General features: G+C 38.4%; 1 protein-coding gene across 1 annotated transcript in view; it reads left to right on the top strand.

Moving 5' to 3' along the window:
- Nucleotides 1-26081, top strand: part of OTOGL (otogelin like) — a 99638-nt gene that overhangs the window by 41970 nt on the left and 31587 nt on the right. Inside the window, exons 26-34 of the mRNA XM_075429554.1 lie at nucleotides 9261-9395; nucleotides 9835-9978; nucleotides 11520-11639; nucleotides 13868-13984; nucleotides 17150-17306; nucleotides 17822-17848; nucleotides 21582-21749; nucleotides 23309-23587; nucleotides 24145-24262. Coding sequence (XP_075285669.1) covers nucleotides 9261-9395; nucleotides 9835-9978; nucleotides 11520-11639; nucleotides 13868-13984; nucleotides 17150-17306; nucleotides 17822-17848; nucleotides 21582-21749; nucleotides 23309-23587; nucleotides 24145-24262 — 1265 coding nt within the window. The remainder of the gene's footprint in view (nucleotides 1-9260; nucleotides 9396-9834; nucleotides 9979-11519; nucleotides 11640-13867; nucleotides 13985-17149; nucleotides 17307-17821; nucleotides 17849-21581; nucleotides 21750-23308; nucleotides 23588-24144; nucleotides 24263-26081) is intronic.

The raw sequence follows: 26081 nt of genomic DNA, 5'->3' as shown, positions 1-26081 counted from the left end.
ACTTTTACTGCGTGTTATTTGTACTTGCAGTCTATTTCTTCCACTTGCCTGTTTCATAGACTTCTGCTTTTATGGTAAAATTGCTGTCTTTCTGTCAAACAGGTTGGCCTTTTTCTAGCTTTGTGGTAGTTTTCAGTCCTGCAGTTCAGTGTGTCCTTTATTAAGGCTTGTAGGGTCCATGCCCTTGGAGCCCCTCAGACTTCTTGTCTTCTGAGAAGCAGAATTCTATTTTCTCTGATTTGGGGGAGTCTCCAAGAAAGAGTTTAGAGGAATAGCCTGTCTGTCAGAATATTCTTGAATGAGAGGGAGCTCTGTTGTAATGCTTTTCTGCCTTTTAAAAAATACTCAAAACAACCCACTGAAGTCTTTCCATTAAATATAGTAGGTTGTCAATAAGGTCCTAGAGCTAAGAAAAGGATGGACTCTTTTATTCCTGTCTCCTGAAAGATGGAGGTCAGCAGAACTAAGACCTCATCCTTAAGTATTCACATTTTATGGATTAGTCCCAACTTTAAAGTATGTGATCGAAATATTTTCACTTCTTTTCATCTGACACTGAGGGTCATTTTAAAGTCGCCTTTTTAATCTTTTTGATGCAATGATGAAGACTGTCTTAAAGCCAAAGCTATCACCAGATTTAGTGTGTTGGAGGATTATGAAAGCAATAACCAGACATTTGATCAAATAATTGAACTGTTATGCTAATTAGAATTGCAGCTGTAACTCTTTTGAGTCAGAAGACACCACATGAGAGCCCATTTGTTAAGGCAGAGGCTTATTTAACAAAGCATGCATAATCTAGCGACCCAGTACGAGAGTTTCCCAAATTATTATCCTAAGGATGAGCAGTCCCTAGTGTTAGAATGTCTTGGGGAATGGGGAATACAGCAAGGGAATTATTTTCTTGCATACCCCTTCTTTTGTAACTTGAGGCAAGTTCAAAGCTCTTGGTTTATGATACTTTTATTAGAGTGCTTAATAAAGAAGATAGTTGATGCACTGATAATCTTTTACCCACTACTTGATGATTTATCTTTATTTATCTTGATCGGTAAATTTGTTAAATGATGACTGGGCATAAGCTGGAGCAATCACACACAAAGCAACAATTCTTCAATTACTCATTATTTGTCACATTGGAGGAGGCAGAAGTAGCCTTTATCCCATTTCCCTTTACTGAATACCTGTAATTTTTTGTGCAGCTTTTTTCAACATCATTTGTGCCAGGTACCCAGTCTGTAGATCCATGAAGATGGCAAACCTATAGAATGAAATAGTATTTTGCATGATCTCTCTCATAGCCTCTTTGTAAAATCAATATATTCTGCTTGCTGTTAGTCACCCTATGGAGGACTAAAGCTGCAGGTTCATGGTTAATCCACATTGTCACGCTGACTGTTCAGTCGAGACGAATATTTTCTTTTAACAGACTCTGAAGATTTTAACGGGAAAGTTAATAACGTTGAAATTGCAAATGTTTTAAATTGGAAACCTGACTCTAAAAGTAATTTTCTTCTATTCAGGGAATAAAACTATAACATGGGGTTCCAATCAGAATGCCTTTAATTTTTTAATTAACATATCTAATCCTCAAAGCCACATTCTAGCAAATAGTTTCACGAGTAAGTGTTGTGCCAAAATATGTCCACCTAAAACACTTGTCAAATAATTTATAGCAACAGTAACTGTGTAGAAATAATGATCTGTTTCTTCACAATTTGCATGAAAATTTGTGTCCAAAAAAAGAGAGACCACATTTTAGTAAAAATATTATTTACTGTGAATAGTTTGCCTTGCTCTAGTTGCAAAGAATACCAATGCTTTGGTTTTCACCAGTCCCATGATTTCAGAGGAAACCTTTCCATATGCCCTCTGTTTCCTGGGTCTCTGGAAGTCCCGTAAGGGTCAGTAGTGAGCTCCCTGTGGGAGACACCCCTTTACATCTCTTTCTTTAGCTGGAAAGCACAGTGCTCAGATAATGTTGGCTTGTATCTGCTTTTCCATTTGTTCTACCCCTTCTTTGAGCAAAAGATTTGATTACAGTTGGCAGTGGATTTATGCTCTGCTTCCATTTTCTTCAGATCAATGATTTCAGACTCAATTACCTCTACGTGCTTTTCCATCTCCACCACCTGATTCTCCAGACCATTAAAATACGCAGTGAATGAATCACTTTTATTCTCCAACAGAGGAAAGATTTCTTTCAATTTGTGAAAATCAGCATGGAGGGCTTCCAGGAAAGGCTTGGGGAAGAGATTCTTGCCATGAGAATGGCAATTTGGAGGGAATGTGTGCATGGTGTTACTCAGAAGTTGAATCCTCTTTCTGAGGACCTTGCCATTTAGCAACCATACAGCTTAAAGAACGTGACATTTTCGCCTTGAATTTCTGCTTTTGGGTTAACGGTCAGCATCCAGCAGGCCTCCGGCTATACTGACTCTAAAATGTTATAATCTGATGGCTGCCTGAAAAGGCAGTTGGCTGTAAGAATGACTGCCTGAGTTGGATCACTGCTGGTCTACAGCTTTGTACAGCTTCTACTGATACAGCAGTAAGAAATGAGCAAAAACCAGTACTGTGTGCTGCTGTTTCAGGAAGCTGTACGGTGTGTTGGCAGCAGTAAAATGCAAGCCTTTTGCTGCGGTTGAAGCAGGAGGATGCTCTGGCTAGTCAACTGTAGATGCTGCTTAGCAGTTAAACGCCTCTGGCTGGGTGTTGTCAGTGAGCTACAAGAACCATGAATTATATTTACTCTGGTTTAGGTTAAGATACGAGATTTTGTGTTTCTGAATGCATAGAAACTGAACTTCAGCAGTGTAAATGAACACATTTAACATTTATTCAAAAAAATAAAAGCTTTGTGCAAGTTCCAGCAATGATGACTCCTGCTATCATTTGCTGGAGCTCAGAAAAGGCAAATTTATCACCAGTATATCTTGTTCTTTTTTTTCCTGTTATGTTGTGCTTTATCATTACAACCAACAAGGATAAAAGATTGACATTTATCATGCACTTATTAACAAAACAATACTAATGGGTCTCATATAACTACCTGCTTAGGTATTCAAAACTAACATCACCAACTGTGCTGCTGACTTGTGATTCAGAATAGTTTGTGTTGCAGAATGTGTCACTTGGAAATAAATATTTGAATGTTCCCAAATCCTTAATCTTCAGAATATCTTCTTTTTAATTAGAAAGGGATTTCAGTAATGTGACCTGTGCAAAAGCCAAATCTAATACACAAGCAGGAAAGCTAAGTAAATGAAAAAAAAGAAACTCTGCTTTAAATGATCTTTTCTCAAATCTTTTAATCTAGTTCTCTTGAAATATAAAAAACAAAACCAAAACCTTTCCAGTGATCTCTATCTATTTGATTATCCAAATTTTTCAAAAAGAAACATTGACTTAGAACAAGGTTTTGAAGTATATAATGTAAAATACTGTCATGTACTTTTCATTATTAGCAGTAGATTTAAAAAAATTATTTGGATTTAAAAATTATTGCTGAGAAAACCTCAGAACACCCAACAACTCTACATTGCCATAAAATCTACTACAAAAAACCTATGTATAATAAAGAAAATATGCTGTGATTTCTTTTTCCTATTGCTTGCATACTTACACGCAGATACTTGTAATGCATCAAGAGTTGTTGAGAGTTTTTTCTGCCTGAGGTGTATTCTTTTGGGAAGCCACTTTTAAAGAAATAGGAAAGTCATATCATGGGTACATTAGCAGACATCTGGAAGTTGCTTGAGGGTGAGTCAGCAGCTGGAATAATCTCACTCTCCTCGAAATTACATCAGTGAATCTACTCAATCATGTTGCTCTCCTCCATTTCTGCTCAACTGTGCTACAATGCTAGAAGTGTGTCATACTTTACAGGTGTATTGCAAGTTTCTTTGCCATATTTTATTTACCATCTTTTAAGTGAAAATAATCACATAATCTACAGCTCTGTAGAAGATACTGAGGAAAAGAGAGTTTATGTGCGGGCATGTGTGAATGAGCAATTTAGCTCTTAGGTTCTTAGTCCCTAAATGTGTTGTTTTTTTTTTTTTAATATTGTGTAGAAATACATAACATCAGTGGAAAAATATGTGGTTTACTATTCCTTTTCTCTGTCCTGTAAGAGGATCGCCTACAATCTTTCCCATAATAGTGTTTCCCAACTTTCACGTTGATTTCTTCCCAAATTGAGACAGTGTGCATCAGTGCCATCTGCTGATTCCAAGCAATACTGCGCCAATGCTTGAATAGCTACGGGGAAAAGCATTTGATGATGCAAACTTGTACAGGATGCAAAAGCAGAGATTAAACAAAGTGACACAGAATGTATATTTATAATTTTGAAGTGGTACAGAAGAAATTATTACACCAGCAAAACGAAAGAAGCCTTCCAATAGGAGATGCTTCTTGTTGTAAATTGTGAATGAGTGTTGCATAATGAATGTGTTTTCACTGATTATCTGGAGCTCAAACGCCCATAAAACAGCACAAGAAACTAACCAAGCAAGACCATGTCAGGTGCCAAGCCACTTGTCTGCTCTCCAAAAACACGTTAATATTTATGCCTAAATGTTCACTAAATCTGGCCTAAGATCCTTCTAGGATCAAGCCCACTAGAAGTATTATTTCCAAATGTTAAGTTACTTCAGAGAAACGCAGAGCCCAATAAACAACCATGAAACTAAATCTGAGTTTCCATAAAATTTTCTGAAGTGTTAAGTCTGAACAGAACTAATGGTATCTCTCTGAAATTACGTAGGAAGGAGAAAGCAAATTCTACTTCTTAAGGTACCGTATATTACTTTTAATATTTTTAGAGCTTTTTGCATTTGTTTGTGTGTGTGGCTATATACAGAAACCTCTAAAGAGTCATTGAAACAAAAGGAAAATAGGACTAATATTTCTCTATCCAGTTCCCAGTACGTTCCTACACACTTTTATGGCCATTCTAGTTCGCAAGTTAGTGTATTGTAGGGAACAAAACAAACAAAGAGGGGAAATCAGGGTATTAAGAGTGGAAAAGAATGTCTTTATACTGAACAGTTAGAGAGATTTTAATGAAAAGTTCAAAGAAGATAAATACAGCCACTTTTCAATTGTCTTCTCCAAGGCTGCATTTTGACTATGTAAGCACAGGGCACAGTGTTGTTATTGGTTGACAGTGATAGAAAATATCTAACGGGGCATTTATATAGAAAGTTTCTAACAAAAATAAACCCTAGCATTCCCAAGCACTACTAAAAAAAAATCAAATGAAAGCTGTGGCTTGCTTTTTCAGCTACGAAGAAATATGGAAAAAAAGTGCAGCGAAGTCTAGAAAAAGAATGTCCTGAGAAGCAGGGCTGACAATGAGCTTTTGACTGACTGCCCGGAGCTGTGACACTGTCTTCCCTGTTGCTTAGCAACTCCATGTTATCACAAAGAAACTGATATTAAGTTGGAACAGGCTGGATATGGTAATTTACGTGGGAAGATACTCTTGCAGTGGGAAAACCATTTTATTTCTAGTTTCTGTCAGCGTAAGTAGGTTTCACATGATGAACTGTAGTACATCCCCGTTGGGCACATTTTACCTAAAAAGGTAAAGAGCAACTCTGCCTTGGAAAGAGACTGTGCAGAAAAAAAAAGACCAACAAAACCCCCACCTTGTTGTTCATTAGACCTGCTCCTAGTGCCTACTCAGACATTTCTTCCAGCGGTAGTGACAAAAGCTTGTTTTCATATCTGTGTGGATCCAGTGCAGATTGCAGAGATGGAACACGATTGCTATCATTTGTACTATCACTGTCCCTAACAGCTGTCAAGATTTGTCCAAGACCTCACTGTCTTTCTACAAACATAAAAGATGATCCTCACTTCATGTAAATAGCCCCTGTTCTTTCTTTTGCATTAGCAGTAATTCAGTGCTAAGTTTCAATTGCACTTTATTTCTTCCCTGCTGAAAGAAGAGGCTGCATATGTAGCAGTTACAGAATAATTCGAAGACCATGACAGAAAATGTCATTCAACTTTGAATTTGGCTGGTACTGCACAGCTGGGAAAGGACTCAATTTTTATTGAGGTGTATAGAGAGAATGGCAAGGGTATGCACATAAAGCACATCTTACTGTGAATGCTTTGAGCCACAAGAGATACATAATCCGTAACAGTAGTTTTACATTTGGCTTTAGGTTGAGGATTAAATTGGAAAGAGAGAAAGCACAGAAGACTTGGAATTTAATGCAAAGCTCTTTTTCTTAAATGTTTGGTTTACTCACAGCTCTACTGAACAACCACTGCCTCTCTGCGTTTCCATCCCATATCCTTTCTAGTAATTTAATACCAACATGCAGTCCTATAAGTAAGGAAGTACTTCACATGTCTTCAGGACTCCCTGTGCTGGCTTTGGTCAGCAAAACACTCCCTGTCTCCAGGCTTGTCTCTACTGCAGAGTTGAAATATAACTCAACTTTTGCCCTTGGCTCAAATCCCAACCATACACAAAAACTTCTGACTTGAGTATGTTGATGCTGTTCAGCTGAAAGGATTGGCCTGGACTGTCAGAACGCACAGGCAGGAGCTTCAACTAGCGTAGCTAATACAGCTACCCGCTGCTGCTCCAAAAACTTGTCTTCATTGCCAAAAAAGGTGTATTTTTACTGTGAGACAGTTAGCCTGAATTAACAATCCTTATTTAAAATAAAGCCCCACATCTTTTTTCTTACAGTGAAGACTGTCGACTCAGAGCGTCCCCTTTTGCTGAGGCTAAGCTAAGTGCAGAGGAATGAACTCTGCAAGGACAACAGCCCACAGTGTCCTAGGCACCAGAGACCCACAGGTTGCAGGCAAAGTCCTTTCCTGAACGGACTCATGGCAGGGAGGTAGCTTCCTTGCTCACTTTTCATTTGGCCAGCACAGAATGTATCAGCTTGCATCTGGTCTAACAAACTAATGAGTTTGTCTCCTTTTTAATTTACCACCTCACCTCCAATAAAGCCAGAAATGCTCTGGGCTGTTATCTGACTTGGAGGGGAATAATTACTGGACTGACTCCAGCAGCAAGCCTGGCTTAATTAAAACACAGTATATTTCCTGAAAAGGTAGTGACCAATTTTATTCTGAGTGCAACCTAAAACAACTTTACAACAAGTTGGAATAGATGAACTTTGCTTTACCCTGAAGCTTTCAGTATTTTTAAATCGAGTTGCCCTGCTCAGTCATGAAGAGCTGATTTCCTACATCCCCCTACCACTAGCAGCTAGTGGGTAACTTTACCTAACTTAACTGTTGTCTTCCAAGCTAGTTACTAACACATACCACCTGTTTCTTAAGCTCTGTCATTAGGGTAACATAAAGCTTGCAGGCACTCTTCCATACCTTATGTTCATTGCATTTACTCATGCTTGCTGTAGAGTGTTTTTCTATGCCAAGTAGCAGCATCCTCTGGCTTGTGGGCCATGCTAGACTAAGGGCACCAAAGCTGTAGGACCTTCTCTGTGTGGCAACAAAAACACCTCTACACTTCCCATCATCTAGGGTTGAGATTGTTTTTTTCATTTTTTAGATGGAAAGTGTTCAGTTTGGTCATTAAGACTTTTATTAAGGGGAAAAAAAAGCTCCTTCCTTTGCACCCATATTTTCTGTATGCAATGTTTCTCACTGATGAGGAAAAATTGCTGATATGTTTTTTTATTCTTGAATTCTGATGACTGAAAAAATAAGGCTACAGACATGAGACAGGCAAGGAGTAGTTAGGAGTATGGACCCAGCACCTTTCAGGTAGACTGACCAAGGGAGAGGAACATGGACCAAGGGAGGGAGCCAAGCTCTGGGGAGAGATGCTGTGGGCACCAACTGAGGCAAGGGATCCCTCCCATTGTGGCCAAGCTGAGCTCTCCAAGAGCATTGCTGGGAGCCAAGAGGAGTTCCCAGGACCAGGGAACTGCTGAAAGCCACCATTCCCATCTTGCCCACCATGCCCATTAGCACCTGCAATCAGTTTCATTTAGTCATAGTCTCAGAGAGTGTTTTAAGCAGGGTGGGAATAAGAAGAGAAGTTTGAGCATCTTTTTTGTTTCCAGCACTACCCAAGTGTCTCATATAATACTGGGTGACTCAGCAGGTGAGATATATAGCTTGCCACCTCCAAGCTTTTTATTTCATATCTGTCTTAGATTTGTAATGACTGTAGTACTGAATTTGATCAGAAACTAAACTGGATTCAGAAGCACTGTTACTGGATTATATTAAAGTTATGAAGTTAACTCTCTCAAGTCTTTTCTATAGTTATGGCTTCTTGTTGACTTGCAAGGATTGGTACAGAAATTAATTGAATGGCAAATTAAAATAAGCAATAATAAGAGTAACTCAAATTTATTTTTGTTTGTGATAGTGTTATAAACTCTGAAAATACAGCTGGTCTCCTTTGTTCCAGTACCAGTCCTAGCATGGGGAATTACAAGGTGTATGCGTGTTTCCCTCAGGGTACAGAAGAACCACAGAAGCTGTAGGTGAATGAACAGATGTGTTGAGCCAAGGTGCAAAAGTGATTTTATGTTCCTAGAATGCAAAACTAATTTACAGGCTCGAGAGCCAACAGGTATGGGATTGGAGACAGTAAAGTTGAATTATGGGTACTAAAACACCAGCAAATCAAAAGACAACAGAGTAGACAAGTCTTCTAAATATTACAGAAAAACATGCAATGAAAAATATCAGCAGAAATCTTTGCCCCCTCCAATAACATTGAGTATGACTCATAGTTTTGTGAATTTTGATGGGTGGTGGTACAAAAATTGTTTTATCTACGACAGACAGATGGTAGGTTTCTTCATTTTAAAAATACGAAAACAGCTTGATCTCATGTACCTTGGTTTAAAAATAAAGCTTTTTTTAATAGCATATCTCGATTTTGACCACCATGTTGTGCAGTAAATACTGGACTCCACGTATGAGCACATTTCAAAAGCCTAAACCAGACTCTTATTTTAGGAGTAGGTTGATCCTCTGAGCTTGTGAAGTCCTAAGAAACAGGACTTACAGCTGAACGTAATGGCTCTTTGTGTTTAACTCCAAAGTGTGAGTTGGTTGTGGGTTCAGCTTTGAATTTAATGATGCAGTTCCTTTTTTGGTAGCATTCTTAGTTTTAATTTCTAAGCTGTGTAAATACTAAGTTATCCACCTTTTTGTGATAGTAAGCCTGGAATAAATCTGCAGGAGTGAAATGCAATTGAATCTGTAAGTAAAATGATTTCTTCTTCGTATTGCAGAGCACAGATAACTCAAATATATCTATAATTGCTCAGAACAAAAAGTGCTATGACAATGATATTGTTTGCTCGAAGAATGTTTTCATCACTGTTGGAGACACTGAGATTTATTTTAGTGAACCTTCTGAGAAGCAGGTTAGTTATTTTCTTTCCTTTTCGGGTTGCCCTTTAAGATAAGCATTGCAAGCTTACAACTCTGAAAGAGCATGTATTTGGAAAATGTCTCAGTCTGAGTTAACATAGTACAAGTGCCTAGGCCTGGATAAAGCAGCAGGTCCCAGGAAAAATCTTATTTTTTGTTGCATTTTTCAAGTTCTATTTGTCCTACAAAGATGACTGCTCAAAACCCTCACGCAGTTGAAGATTATTGGCATTTATTTGTTTCTTTCCACTTAGTTTTGAAAGGGAAAGCAAAGTGCAAAATCAGTATTAAACAACATTTCTAGTCATGTTATTGATCCAGCTGTGTGCTGAAGGTAAAATATTCTTCAGTATACACTTTATTATTAATTGGCTGCATACTTTGGTAGAATAACTTTATTAGATCTTAATAAATATTTATTTCTGTCAGAAGACCTTAAGGGGACAGAAAAACAAGTCTAACTATCGGCTTTGGAAGGCTGGATATTATACCGTGATACACTTCCCAGAACAGGACATTACAATTCTGTGGGACAAGAAGACAATGATGCATGTTAAAGTTGGACCTCGATGGAAGGTGAGCCAAAATCAAAACCTGAGATTTTGTGTAGCTCTCTGTGTTGCTAATGTGATCTGTTATTGAAAACTGTGATTGTCTTTTCTTCATCACTAACTTTCCCAGTGATATAGCTGTTTATTACAGTGTTCAGCTGCTAGCATTTCCCAGGTAAGAAGAGACAGAGAATGTGATTTAATTGTTGGACTCCTGAAGAAAAGGGGTGGTCCCTACATGCATGTTTACTCTGTTGCTCCACGCTTTGCAACCTTGCAGACATGCAGCGATTCAGCTCTGACTGAAAGTTACTTTGGGGTGGAAGGATAGGGTTAGTTTTGGGTTACCCAGTTCACTGCATGTTTTCATAATGGCCGAAGCCAATGGAAAGGAAGCTTCCATATCTAGCGACATGGAAAGCGGCAGATTTGTAGCACAGATTGGATTAGGCTGATGATGGAACTGCATCCTGAGATGTAATAGAGGCTGCTGAGATGAACAGATGGACTCACATCTTGGGTTTGAATTAAGAAGACAAGGTACAGGAAAGGATCTAGACAAAAACTGACATTTGAACCCAATAGGTATATTGCGATAGGCTTCAGCCATGATGCAGGGAAGAATATGAGTCTCCTTCTCTTGCAAGTTGCGCTTCTCTGTTCCATTCCTACATCATCATCTGCTGTGGTGTCTTTGCAAGTCAGTCTTTGGGTCCTGGCAGAGTAACCGTATCTGCACATTCAATAATTACATTCCTACTTCGTCTCAACCATGAACACATATATTGAGAGGGGGCTCTTTCCAGTAAAAGAAAATAAAGCACTATATACTAGAATACAATATTAGATTTTTGAAGTGTAAGTCAAAGCTTCAGTGACTATCTAATCTGGTTTTAAAGCAACATTATTACAGGCTTTTGTCCCAATAGCCATAAAATGCTTACTTCACATACAAGCTGATTTATCAGCCGGCAATACACACAGTGAAAAAAATTGTTCTGTTTTTGGGTAAGCTAGCAGGGAGCCGATTTCTACAGGTTGCATGCAGGGACACAAATACTTCAAGTTCTTTCTGCCTCCAATGACTGTTTCTTCCAGAGGCTTCAGTTCAGTAGGATGATGTTGTCTCCTGTGGAACTGCGATTACAAATGTTCTCACTGTTACGAGCTAAAATTAGAGGCAGCAAGTTTTAATGACAACAGTTAGTCCGGTTTCACAATCATGAGGTAATTCACCTGAATTTTTGACTTTTGGACTGAATGCACTACTAAGCTTTCAGACAGAAAAAAATATTATTAAACTCTAGTCCCTTTTCACAGGTAGACAGTAAGAACAGGTTGTGGAAAACAGAAAGAAAAAAGGGAAACATAAATTTCTATTCAAAGTTATTTTCAGTATGGTACTGAAAGCATAGTAGATCGTCAGATGTTTTCAAAGTGTAAGTCAGAGTTGCTTTCACCTTTTTCAGTTTAAGAATGTTTTATTCCATGTATGCCATTTGTACTGATTATTGAATGTCAGTATATGTATAAAAAAAAAAAAAAAAAATCCTTCTTCTCTTTTAGGGTAAACTGGCAGGTTTGTGTGGAAATTTTGACAAATATACTTCAAATGATCTGACTACGTCAAACAACATGGAGGTGAGAAATGCACAGGTGTTTGGAGATAGCTGGATATTAGGACAGGTAAGTCCCATGTCCAGTAAAAATTTAGAAGAAAAGGATAATAATTTTAATTTATAAATAAACATATTATGAGCACATGGTGTACAGGGATTCTTTAAACTCCTGGTCAATGTATAAGAGGACATTTTCATTTTTATGTCTGTAGATGTGAAAAGTGTTGATAATGTTTTATGTCATAGCAAATACTATACTGAATTTAAATGAAACCAAACAATCTCTTTCGGGAAGAATATGTTTTTCCCTATATAAGATAATTATCATAGCTATCTGGATTGCAGTTTTCTACAAAGTTAGATACAATGCTTCTGATATTTTGGATTCAGCCCAATTTTAAAATCAATTATAATTCCTCCAGTGTTGATAGCATCAAGATATTGAAAGCAAATAGAAATGAACGCTGGAAAAAAAAGATCTGGAAAAAAGTTTCTTTTTGAACACTGAAAAAAAACAAATGGTGATTTTTTTTTTTTTAGTTGCTGTTTGTAAACAGAGAACAAACTGACAAAGCAGCGGTGGTGAAGGGGTGCGACAGAAAAGGCTCAAAACAGCAAGAGGCACCACCCAGTATGAAAACTTTGTTTCCAAGGAGGAGGGAAGAGGCTATAGAGAGTGAAGGACTGCAACTGTGTTTTATGACAAAGGAGAACAGGCATTTTATTAATTTGTGCTGAGATGTAAGGTTTTATAGCCTTGTGAACCTCCTGAAAAATCAGTATTTGTAAAGCACTCCCTTAGGATGTCTGTGAGAACTAGTTTTTAATCTGTTCCCTCCTTGACTCACAGCAGGGAGATGAACCAAAATCTCTCACCTCGTGAAAGCAAATGATACCTATTCTGCTTCGCAGTAAAGATTTTGAGGCTTCTCTCCCTCAGTATCTCCCTTTGGATCTCTCTTACTCTACATAAATTGTTTAAATTGTGTGAGTGAGCAAGGCAAATGTGTAGTGTTGGTGGTTACACTGCTCATCTAGAAGGTGGTACATAAAGAAATGTGTAAATACTTTGTATTAAGTCTATGAATTTTTATATTCCAATTTATCAGTTCAGTGGCTGCTTTAAAAAAGTGTGTGGTGTTTGCACAGCACATTAACTTCTAGGATGTTATGACCTTTGCTTATGCAGCCCAAACTTGCACTTGCCTTTTGGGGGCCATATATATATGCCTGTACTTGTAAAATCTCATGCAATCTTCCAGTCGCTGTGGCTGCCAAAGCACTCAGGATCTGAGTTCAATAATGGCCTCTCAGGCAGCCTGCGCTCAGCCAGGCTTGACACTTCATCTGCCTCCGCAGTAGGCATTAGGGATTTTTTCAGAAAGGACCTTTGGCCTCCATAGAGATGTATCCTGGTCATCTTTTCTGCAAAATCTAAATGCTGTAAAGCAATATTTGATAGCTGGAGGCCTGGAGCCCAACTCTTCTACTGGCAAACATGCTTGCATTGGCGCTGTGAAGCATGGGATGCTTCCAAGGTTTCTTCCCTCTGTGAGTGGCAGCAGCACGTCTGCCTGCGGCAGCATCCAAGCATCTGCACACAGGGGGACTGTAGGTGGGTGACTGCACTGCACCTGAGCCTGAGCTGGGACACCTCAGTGCTGCCTACGGATCCATCATTACCCCGTACTGGGCGTCCCTGCTGCACCAAGAGAGTACAGTTTTGGATGAACTCATGTTTTCTGAGATGAATGTAATTTGTTATATTTTTCTGTTCGTTTGTTTTTCTTCTTGAAGAGAGACTTTAGGAGAGGGAGTTACATCTCAGCCATTTTTGAGTTATCACTATGATCTTTGACTCTATTTTTTTTTTTTATGAGTTACTCTCTTCCTACCGCTGCTTCTTTATTTGAACTTACAGGGCTAAATCCATCTGCAGTGTGACTCCATTTAAAGTCAGTGCAAAACCACAAGGGATGGGTTTGGACCATGTATTTGTTTGTGATGTTACAGTTGGTTGCTCTGGTAATGATTATAATGTGTCACAAAGAAAACATTTTGTCTTTATGCACCGAGCAGACAGCAGGAACATTTTAGTACTTCAGAACAAAACACAAAGATTCTTTTTTTGTGCAAATGTTTTCTATTATAATAACAAATCAGGGAAAGGGGAAGATGAAGAAGATGGCATTTAAACTTTGCTTTTGTTTTCTGAGTATGCAGGTATTGTACTATATAATACTATAGTGTACCTGGGTCCATAAAATGTTTGTGGTGTTTTTGCTTGTTTTTAAGTGCAAGAGCCCAAACGAAACACTAAGACCATGTGAGGTACATCAGAGCAAGTTCCCTTATGCCAAAAAGGAATGCTCAATTTTATACAGTGATGTTTTTGCACCTTGTCGCAATGTGGTAAGTTTATGAAATATCCAAGATGTGTGCTTATGTAGGAGAATATTAGAATTCCAGTAATTACTTTCTTCTTACTATTTCCCTCAGTCTGAATGCCGTGGAGGATACAGAGTAGAGCCCTGCAAGTATCTCTATGTGGGTGGGCTATGTTTGTGCAGAGCTCTTTGTTCCTTTCAAAACTGGAGCCTAAACAGAATAGTGGTTAACAGGGAGCTATGAGTTAGTAGAATGGATAACCACAGTTCTGTTCTCTTTAGGTTTTATTTGTATCTTTTATTTATATAGGTAACTAAATTTTTAAGGCTTTTGTATATATTGCAGGATTCTAAAACATGCGTTCCTGTAATGTGCCTACAGCTGATCTCAAATGGCTTTATTTTGTTAACTGTTCTGCTCAATATATAAAGAAATACAAGAGAGCGAGATTTCAGCTTCAGAGCTATCAGTATTTTTCATTGGCTGACAGCTTATCATCTGCTTTTTATCAAAACTCTGAGGTTGGTGTCAGTCTTTTCCCAAAACATGTCTGAACCAGGGACTTGAGTTACAAGAATGTCCTTAAGTTCAGTCTAGACAAGATGGGGAAAACAACGGCTTGTGTGAGAACCACAGAATCATAGAATGGTTGTGGTTGGAAGGGACGTTTAGAGGTCATCTAGCCCAACCCCCCTGCAGTGAACAGGGACATCTTCAACTGGACCGGGTTGCTTAGAACCAACGTGGCCTTGAGTATTTCCAGTGATGGGGCCGCTACCACTTCTCTGGGCAACCTGTTCCAGTGTTGCACCACCCTCACTGTCAAAAATTTCTTCCTGATATCCAGTCTAAGTTTACCCTCTTTTAGTTTAAAACCATTACCCCTTGTCCTATCGTAACAGGCCTTGCTAAAAAGTTTGTCCCCATCTTTCTTATAAGCCCCCTTTAAGTACTGAAAGTACTGAATCTTATATTTCATTTTTTTATTCCACCCTTTATCAACACAAGACACGCTCTATACATTTTTTCCTATTTCTGATTTTAGCCTCCAAAAGCTATTTAATTATTGAAGGTGCTTCTTTATACCTGTGCAAGCGAGAACCTCTATGACATTTCATCTCAGTATTTTATTTTCATTATGACTATTAATACTAAATGAGATCATTAGATGTCCCAGCTGAACTGCCTGACTTTCAGGACTGAAGTTTGATATCAACATGGTTAGGAATTTGCCTGAGGAGGAGGTTGCAGTAGCTTAACCGGAGAGATTTATTAATGTTGACTTTAGTTACTATGTAAAAAATTTTTTGAGCATGTGCCGGAGAACATAGTGCTGAGTGTATTTTCAAAGTGGAAAGTAATAAATAAAAATATAACTTTTGAGAGTTTTTAAGGAGCTGTATTGTTATAACTCGTAAAGATGCTTTCTCTTGAACATTGATTTTCTATATCTTATCCATGTTGTGATTAAAATTTACAAACGTAAAAAATTTAGCATAACTATGTAAAAAAAGCATGTCAGGTGCAAAACATCTTTTAATTAATAATCAAGTATTTTCACATGCACGTATCCATCTTGTATAGGACAGCCTGTAAAGCAAACGTCTTTCAGGTGTTTTTACAACCTATTCATTAGTATGTGAAAATACAGCTCTTAACAAATGTAATGTAAAGTGACCTCCTGTCAAGGATATCTGCAGCTGACTGCTGGCTGTACGGGTTGGGAACTGGATGCCAAGGCAAAAAGCCCAAGCAGAGACTGACACTGAGGGCAGGGAAGGAACAGATAGTGTAGATGTGGGTTCCAGGACGTGCTCGGAGCAGCGCTCTCACAGTCGCTCCTGCTGTGCGAGGGGGTGTGGAGGATCCTGCCATGCATGGAGGCAAGCTCCTGCCTGTGGGACAGGCGGCCTCAGAGTTCAGCTGAGGCTGGAAAACCCTGTTTTCAGAGAGGCAAAGCCTTGTATCTCTGGCTGGCAGTGACTGATGGATTGCAGTTGCCTGGCTAAGCGCTGAACTCAGTGGGGACTGAGGACCCTCAACACTCGCAGAAAAAATGATCTTCCTCATAACTCTTGAACTCAGCAGAAGCTTTGACCCGAGGCTTCCAGTTTGTCACTACAGCATGATGTTGCTGTCCCATGGAGAGATGCTGTCCTGCAGACATGAGAAACAGGTTGAGCTCTTTGGAGCCGGTCTGCTGTTTGGCAGTTCCTGCAAAGCTATCATCACAGCCATTTTCAGTGGAACTAATGCTCATGCTCCCACCCCAGTGATATCCTGGTTTTCAAAATAAGAAAAACATTGAAAAGAAATGGCATCTCTCTCCGCTGGAGGTGGAAGAACAGTCTTCGTATCCCTGCCAGCTGCTAGAAACTGCCAGCTGAGGAGCTGTCTCTGTGTTGGAGAAGTGCTGCTTTGTTACTGTGGTGGTATTTCTGTAATCTGACGTGTGCTATTTGAGTGCTCTACAACTGAGCTAGACCAGAGTCTAAACTGAAGAAAAGCATTGCTTTAAACATTCCATGAGTTGAGTAAGAACACTGTTTTGGAAACATTGCTCAACTTTACAAAAAAAGATGACTAAAACCCAAGAAGTAATATGTATCATGTAAAACCATGAAATAATGTGGGATTTCAGAGTGAAGATTTGGGTTTCTGCTCTAATGAAGGTTTGAGGGAAAAGTATATTAAAATCCTGGTAGAGTGCAGAAATATTTTTCTGCAAACTGTCACCAGCATGCTCAAGCTTTCTTTCCTTGGCCAAAATGCCCTCTACAAATTATTACTTTAATTACCTGATAATCAGAGCTGCAGCTCTTTGTTGTTGTTCTTGCAAAACAGACAGGATGACTATAGATGGCAGTATTTGCCTTACAAAACCAGAACTGCCAGCTTCAGTATACGCTCCAAAACCAACCACCGGCAAGTGTATGGACAGATATACTTGTTAATAGTCACTGATTCAAATCTTCTCTTGGCCTGTAACACAGGTATAAGCTGATCATTCAAAGTGTACTTTTTGTAGAGGACTGTACCAAAACCTTAGAAAATACCTTATTTTTGTGTTAAATTCTTTGTCAATCCAGGGGTAGCACTCCTGAAAATGGTGCAACAGGAATTTGTGCAGCTCATGCAATTAAGTCACCAGTCCTCTTTTTTTTTCTTTTTTTTTTTTTTTTCCGCCAGATTGATGTGACTTCTTTTGTCAAAAATTGTCACACAGATACGTGCAACTGCAATCTTGGTGGGGACTGCGAGTGCTTGTGTACCAGTATTGCAGCGTATGCCCACAAGTGCTGCCAGCAAGGAGCAGTGATTCACTGGCGATCTCCTTCGCTCTGTGGTATGTACCTGGGCTGGCCTCGCACCGGAGCTCATCTTTGTGGCATCTTGTGCCTTTTGCTGCCTAGTAATACAAATATGACAGAAGAAGGTGGATAAGAAATGTACTTCACATTTTTCAAGCTGTCTGTGTGTTAGCTGTTAGTCTTATACAACTAAATTTGCTGTCTTAATGAAAAGGAGTGGCTGTGCTGAGGGTGTGCCAGTGCGGAGACTGTTGGAAAGGCATGGGTATACCACATCTGGGGCATGTCCAGTGTTCTCTGTGGGGCTGCAGTAGGCTGTGTTCTACTTTTCATTGACAGCAAGAAGAGTTCTTGGTTGTAGAACAGTCCATGCTTCAGGTCTGCTGTCCAGGCACATCTTTAAATACAGCTGTATGTCACTGACCGAAACACATTATGGGAAATGAAACTTCCTCTGATGAAAGTTAGTTTTACATTTTTAGGATGCAGATATGCATAGATTGTGTTGTTGCTTTGTAACAATAATGTGCTTGTTTTCTTTTTCTTTTAGCTTATGACTGTGAATATTACAATCAAGGTATGTAGCATTTGATATTAGTGTCTTTGATTCATCCTCATATTTATATACCTTGCTGAATACACTTACTCTTCATGTTTTCTAGCATACCAGCTAGCTATGTGCAAGTCACAAATCTCCCTGCAGCCAAAATTGAATCCATTATTATAAAGCATTTAGTTGCAGATAATTCCCCATACTGACCACTCTAGAATATGGAAGGCATCTTTGACATGCTATTCTACCCTCTTTCTTTCTATATGATGCTATTTTGAGATATTTATCTCTCCCTCTTCACTTATTCCGTTTCTCTTTTAAAAGCAAATACCCAAGAGACACTTTTCTTACATCAGTTCAATCAGACTAACCCTGGAAGAAAATATAGTTTGGTAATTTCTCTCTTTCAAAGGTTAGAATGATTTTTTTTGTACTCCTGGATTGGGTATGTGAGTTTAATGAGCTCAGCAAGTTAGCAAAGCAAGTCCCCATGGCCCTTTCTGCTCTATGTCCAGGGACAGTGGTGGCACAGAAACAAACATTGTAGTTGTAAGAAAAACAACACATCTGGCATCTCAGATGAAATATGATACAGTGCACACTGCAAATAAAACCCTTGGTAGCTTGTGCTGACAAGAATCTCTGTCAGCTGCTGCAGTGTTGGAGGTTATCTCTTTCCCATTCTCCCTGTTCCCTAGGGTAGGATTGCCTAGTCACAATCCCTTGAGCTCACTGGACTTTCAAATCCATTAGATAGGAGAGGTGACTTGTATGAGTGGCCTGTAGTATTGTATGTCATTTTGCGACATATTCCTTGTCTATTTAATCCTATTAAATACTTTTTCTTCCCTACTGTTCTGCTATGGATATCTAAATTACTGATATTCTGTGCAATATCTCATGTCTTACTTGAGATTTGCCCTATATAAACACAAATAAACATTAGTAAGGAATTCAAATCACGACATATTAGAGTGCATCTTAGAAGGTTATACAGAGTCATTGCGATTTGAATTGTCACCTTACTGACCTAATTGCCTTTGGCACAGGGAAATGCAAGTCCTTTTCTCCAAAAATGAATGGTGTAGATATAATGCATCTCTGATGATACTGAGTTAAGAATCAGAATAATGATTAATTTGGTATGATTTTTGGAAAAAATAAAAATCCTCATAAATTTTATGAACATCTGTCACACTATGCAATTATCTTCTAGGTTATCATTCTGAAGTGGCTTTCTTTGTTTTACTACTCCTTCTTTCATTGACATATAAAAGAGATTGCTCTTGTTCAATTAAAAAATCAATTGAACTAATTGATGGGCTTTTTCTTTGACTTTGTGTATATAGTTTTAACATTGCTTCTGTTTTTAATGGGTGAAGGTCAGTGGCCCAGCTGTGTTGAATGATTTTCGTAATCCCTAATCTCAATTAATATCCTCATCATATTCAGAGTGGGGGTGGATTCATGCACCATGCAGCATATCTTGGCAGTCAGTGAGAAGCTCTAGAAGGATGTTTGCTTGTGCTTGTACTGTCAGTTTCAGAACTGGGACCTATTCTATTTTGAAATTGATAGGTTACAGTATTTTATGCACAAGTCTCACAAGTATTGTACCATAAAGAACAGTTCCTTACAATAAGTGTTATTCATTTAGCAAATTTAATTCCTGTGGTATGCCCTCTTATATTTGGATACTGTGCATGTGCTGTGTGGGGAGCAAGATATTGAAAAGCAAGGGAAACTTGACTAAATTCAATGATATGAATGTGACTTTTGATACATCTGTTTTAGCGACTTGCATCCTACAATGAGCATCATATGGTAGAGTAGCAGCATGCAGATCTTGCCTGATATAGCTGTCTTTCCATAATTTCTTTGCAATAGGGAATTTTGTCTTATTTAAAAAAGTAGCAAGGTGTACTGGTTTTGACTCAGAGTTAATTTTCTTCATATTGTTAGTATGGTGATATATTTTGGATTTGTGATGAAAACAGTGTTGATAACAAGCCTATGTTTTAGATACTCTTTACACAGGGTCAAGGCCTCCCACTGCCCCACCAGTGTGTAGGTTGGGGGTGCACAAGTTGTCGGAAGGGGGCACAGTTGGGATTGCTGACGCCAACTGACCAAAGGGCTACTGCAGAACATAAGATGTGCTCAGCAATAAAAACCTGGGGGGAAGTTTGCTGGGGTTGGTATTGCTTGGGGTCCAGCTTGGCATCAGTCGGCTGGTGGTGAGCAATTGGGGGTTTTTGCATCACTTTTCTTGGTTTTGTTTTCCTATGTTTCTTGTTTCAGTTCTTCCCCTCCAATTCTCTTGAGGGGGCAGTGAGTGAGCGGCTCGGTGGTGCTTTGCTGCCTATTAGGCTTAAAGTCAAGAGATGGCATTATGCATGTTTCCACCACCAAATGCCAGCAAAACACCTTTTGGGACTAGGATGGCTCTTCCTCCGATTCTTTTATGTTCTGCCTGATGTCAAACTGTTGAATCTTTATGGAAACTTTATCAAGTGTAGCTCACTCTTGCTTTTGCTCAAGTCATAGGCAAAACATCTGTTAATGTGTAGGGATAAACACTCAATGATTTAGAATAAGAGTCTTTTTAAGATAAATTGTCTCGCCACTTCTTCAAAAGCCATAATTTTGCGGCAAGCTTGTGGGCTTCATGTGCATATGAGCTCCAACGTAGTTTCTGTATAAAAACAGTGGTTATTTTCATGCAGTTTTCTTCAGAAACAGGTGCTTAACTTCTATCTGAGCCATATCTCATTATTATGAGAATTTCTTGCCTCTTGGAAGAGTCATATTTGAAAGGAGCTGTCGACAGCTGGGAAGGGGTTCAGTCTTTTCACTGTAAGGATTAAAAGCTTTCACAAAACTTTCACAATTTGTTTATTGCTTACAAGGTGAAGTTTTAGAAGTATGCTGCTCTTGGTTCTTTCAGTGGGATATAGTGACACAGACGGATGCTGTTGTATCTGGATGTGAACCCTGTGAACCTTTCCGACCCAGCAGAATACCTCCAGGGTTTTGCTGCAGCGCATGCTTAGGCCAGCACCGTTTTGGCACTGGTACCAGTTGAAGCTGTTGTTGCTGTTATATTGGCATGAGCTTTTGAATGACGATGTGGTGAACCAGATATGAAAAATTAGCTGGTTATTTTTCAGCTGGACCATTTCACTGCCAAAGCACTTAGGATGGCATAATAAATAGGGCAGTAGGGGGGCAAAAGCAAGTGATTTGGGGGAGAGGATGAACTGGACAACTGTTTAAGCAATATTGCTGCCGAAAGTTGAATTACAACCTTTTAATTTGAAATCTGTTTTTCTGGGGGGAAATTGCCTTGTTGAGCTTAGAGTAGCTTCAGTGTCTGTTTGGGGAATAATATTAAAGTTGCTCTGTTCATCTTTCAAAGTGCAGAAAGAAGGACATGTGAAAGACTAAAAGCCATAAAAAAGCAGCCCAGATTGCTTTCTTGTATAGGTCATCTTGTGAGGATAGCCAGCCACACTATTTTGTACTCACTTTGTCTCTACTGTATTCTGGACAGCAAGCAAACTATAAGGGAGCAGATTGAACAGATAGATACATACCTACTCCAGCTTAATACCTTGAAGCATTGAGCTGTAGTTCCAAATTTATTTTATTCCAGCTATGGTGAAATATTTAAGACTGTATTATGTTAACTGAGACTTAAGTTTTGTATGTTATGCAAGGAGAATTTTTTTTTTCTGTTTGATTTTTCTTCCCTTAGGTCTTGGTGAAGGACCTTATATTTTGGCAAGTTATGGACAGAATGACACAATTATAGGAGCTAATGTATCCAGTAGAAGGATATTTCCCCTGCCTAGAACTGGAGCATATGGAAATGTATTTTTCAGTTTCATGATAACTCCAGGTCTTTTCAAAGACAAAGATTTGTGTAAGTGTTTTTAACAATTTTGCTAATGGTAATACATAGTTTTCAAACTAGATAAATGATTTTTGCTGCATATTCCAAATCTGCTAATATAGTATAGATATTTTTAGCTATTGGAAGCAGTGAGGATGAAACAGCCAATTTCAAGACTGAAGAGGAATAATGTTTTTTTAAGGCTTTTTAAAAAATATTGGAAAACCTTGCTGCCAGTTTTAAAGCTGACTTTTCAAAGATTGTTTTAGAAATATTGCAAAATGCAAGTGAATAGAATTCCTTTGTGAAAAAAATTTATTATTTTATATACCTGCAAACTGGAAAATTTTGCACATGTATCTAGCAATTATCAGTACAGAAAGGTGAATGCAGGATATTTTTGTCTCCAGTAAAATCACTTCCACTTTATCTTTTCTTCTTTTTTGTGACTTTCAGTGGACTATAAAATGTGAAACTTAGAACAACCAATCTGTCTCCTGCATTATTAGTGAGCAGCATCTCCATACAATGTAGAAGGAAGTTTCTGAGGTGAACAGCTATTCCTAAGCTCTATTTTTTCACTTATCAGAGACTGATCCAAACTATACAAACAAAAAAAAAGTTTAAATATTTTTTCTTGTTTATATATTTTTCTTTCTTCACAGGTACTGTGTTTGTGCCAATTAAATCAATACAGATTTTGTCATTGCTTTCTCACAGAATTTAATTTTTTTAAAAAATCCCAGACTCTCATAGAGAAGGGTTGTCTTCACAGTAAAATTTGAAACTATATTCACAAACAGTTGACAATTTTGCAGTGGAAAAATTAGATTTTATATGTGATTTTGAAATGAGAAAATACGTAAAACAGAAGAAATAATTCAGTCTTGTCAATTCTCCAACCGATGTAAAGTGTATGTAAAACATTCATTATATCTATGCAGTACACAGGTAGTTTTCCTATCCGTGAGGAATGAGATAGTATTCATCTAGATTAAAGACACTTCAAGATTTTAGTCAAGTTGAAAATCAAATATGAAGTCAGTCTTCTTCTAAGTTCTTAAATTTTAGATTTCTGGCATGGGTAGAGCAATAAGAGGGTTGAGTCTTTTATCTGGCCACAGGTTTTCTTATTGTATTCCTGGATATGACAATATGTAAAAAAAGCCTGACCTCAAGGTGAAGTCAAGCATGTTCTTACAATATATGCATGATGTTATTTACTAATGAAATTTTGATACAGCTGAACTCTCAGGCATTTGTCCGAATTTGAGAAAAAACTCCCAATTTGAGCTAGTCCTAATTTGAGACAGCGTATGAAACATTTCAAAGGCTGATAGCAGTAGGTTGAATGTAGTTTTGCTCTAGCTGATTACCCTTCTGTTGGCTCTGGATTATGTGATCATTTGAAGTCGCTTTTAGACCCTGCATTTCTAACTTTTTTTTGTGTTACATAAAACTGAAATTTTCTTTTGTGAAAAGCAGTTGTTTAAAAGAAGCCACTTAACAGCCAAAATATAGATTATAATCTCATTTTTACGTTGTTTTCTGTGAAAATCTTACCATTATTATCTTTCTTCCTGTGGAAGCTCTCTCTCTTGTTTCCCTTGAATCTGCTGAAAGGCCAAACTACTTTCTGTACATACACGACAATGAAACCGTTGGGTTGGAACAGTGGCAGGCAAGTGCCTCTTTTCAGAGACGAGCCACCTTCTTCCATCACCAGGGCCTCTGGAGTCCAGGGCTCAGCGCCTTTGAACTGCACAGTAAAAAAGGCTTTTTCATCACTCTCAACTTGTCCGGTGTTAAAGTGGCAAAGTATGATGATTCAGAAGAATTCAAACATTTGAGTAGCTTTAGTATCGAAGGTAAATTTTGTGTAATCCCCAGGGATGAGTATGGTATCTTCTGCTTGCCTTCAGAGCACTCGTCTTTCATCAGCAATAGTAATAAATATTTTTGTCCTATTTTTAACAGTATTCTGTATTTGCTATTGTTTTCTGATTTTTGCAGATATGATGATCACTTTATCTTTGAACTGTATTTTCATTGTTTTTCAAAATGAACGTCACAAAAATATTCATGTTAATATATTTTTCGTGGGATATAAATCTCTATTCTTTCAAATGAATGGGGTGACTGTGTTGCTTCTGCAACCAACAGTACCTTCACTATGTTTAACTGATTTCTAAGGTTTTAAAACACAATATATTATAAAAGTGAGTAGCTGTTTGCATCTTTGAAGCTTCAGTGTCTTTTATCTTGATTGAATTTAAAATACTTGAAACTGAAAATGAACAAAATCTCATCTATTTGAAAGTTCTCAAGAATTTCTCTGCTTTCATTTTTTTCATTTTTCTGAAAATCTCCATGTACATTATAGAAAATACAATCAATAAATAATACGTTTTCCTTTTTTTCTCAGAACTCAGTGCGTCTGTGCCTTACAGAAGGATGTGTGAATGGAGATATGAATCTTGTGCTAATCCTTGTGTGAAAACATGTAGTGATCCTGAAGGAACAGCGTGTAAATTTCTTCCCCCGTAAGTAAAATTAAGTTTGTATTGCTACCGTATTAGTTTTTGTAATATGTGTACCATATGCTTTCTGAAAATTACTGCAGCTGCAATATCCATTCATTTTTACTCATCCAGATTTCAGTATCACTCTTGTGAGCAACTCTCACAAGTCATGTGACAACATTTGTAACAAGCCTCTTGTTTCCCATGGTATATATTCCTGTTTACATGCGATCTTTCAACACAAGAATAGAAGAGGGTTTGTGTTTAGCCCAGGGGATTAGCTTCTGGTAGTGGTTAAGCAGAAATCTATTAAATTAAATTAAGGCTATTCCCTTCTATAGATTTATATGCACATCCTAAACCAGCATCCCATGATGCTGTAAATGACTACATCTTTCTGGTGTTTATATGACAGAGCTCAAACACTGTAGGAATAGTAAGGGTGGACTATGCCTTCTCCTGTAAGAGGAGGGAACTTTATACTAAGAGATGCTCTTTGGCATGATGTGAGGGATTTCACACCGCTGATGTTATCCTGTTACTCAGTAACAAGATTTCCTGTCTCCACACATCTCCCCTAGCATCTATGGAACAACCCCAAACTAAAAGGAAAAATGCCTAAACACTCAAGGCACAAAATGTGGTGGAAAAGAAATGATATCCTGAATTTCAGACTACCTCCCTAGGCATATGCAGTTTATGATTAGGGATATTCCTAATATTACTAATTTTCTTGGTTGGTATTCTTAGCTTTTTCCATGTGGGCACACTGGCTGTTAATATCCTGATTTTCTTATTAAAATTCCCCCCAAAATGAAAAAGTAAGGGAATATATGGACTTGTCTGCACTCTCCTATGCTGAAAGTGCACAAGAATGAGACTTTTTATGGAGTCAGTCTGAATACTTTAATGTCTCAAATGAACATATCTGGGTAAAACAGCAGTCTTGTCCTACGGGAAATCTTTCTGCTTAGGGATCTGAACTTCCACCTCATTGTGGAAGCAGAATGGTCCAAAGCTATCATGTTCATCAGCCTATGCAAAGAATTGATTATTAACAATTCAGAAACAATTGTGCTGTTCAATGTCTTATTGACCTTAAAATGCCTCAAAATGCTGTGTTCACCATTACACCGGAAAGTTCTCAGAACTCTGACAAGGAAGACATTCAGATATTTCATTTTGCCAAAATGAAACAAATCTAATCAATTGCTAGTCCTTGTTCTTGTGGGGGACTTCAACTTCCAAGATGTTTGCTGGAAATGCAATACAGCAGAGGGGAAACAGTCTAGGAGGTTACTGGAGTGTGTGGAAAAGAACTTCCCAACACAGCTCATGAGGGAGCCAGCTAGGGAAGGCGCCCTGCCCCACTGGACCTGTTGTCTGCAAACAAAGAAGGACTTGTGAGTGATGTGAGGGCTGGAGGCCATCTTGGGCATAGCAATCACGAAATGATAGTTTTCGATTCTTGAAGAAGTAAGGAGGAGGGTCAGCAGAACTTCTATCTTGGACTTCCAGAGGGAAAATTTTGGCCTGTTTAGGAGACTGGTTGACAGAGTCCCTTGGGAGGCAGTCCTGAAGGGCAAAGGGGTCCAGGAATGCTGGAGATTCTTCAAGATGGAAATCTTAAAGGCACAGGAGCAGGCTGTCCCCATGTGCTGAAAGACGAGCTGGCGGGGAAGAAGACCAGCCTGGCTGAACAGAGAGTTTTGGCTGGGACTCAGGAAAAAAAGGAGAGTTTATAATCTTTGGTAGAATGGGCAGGCCACTCAGGAGGACTACGAGGATGTTGTGAGGTTATGCAGGGAGAAAATTAGAATGGCCAAAGCCCAACTAGAAT

Source organism: Opisthocomus hoazin, chromosome 8 (assembly GCF_030867145.1).
Source record: "Opisthocomus hoazin isolate bOpiHoa1 chromosome 8, bOpiHoa1.hap1, whole genome shotgun sequence".
Lineage (NCBI taxonomy): Eukaryota > Metazoa > Chordata > Aves > Opisthocomiformes > Opisthocomidae > Opisthocomus > Opisthocomus hoazin.
The sequence above is the reverse complement of the archived record's forward strand: the minus strand, read 5'-3'. Positions and strand labels throughout refer to the sequence as shown.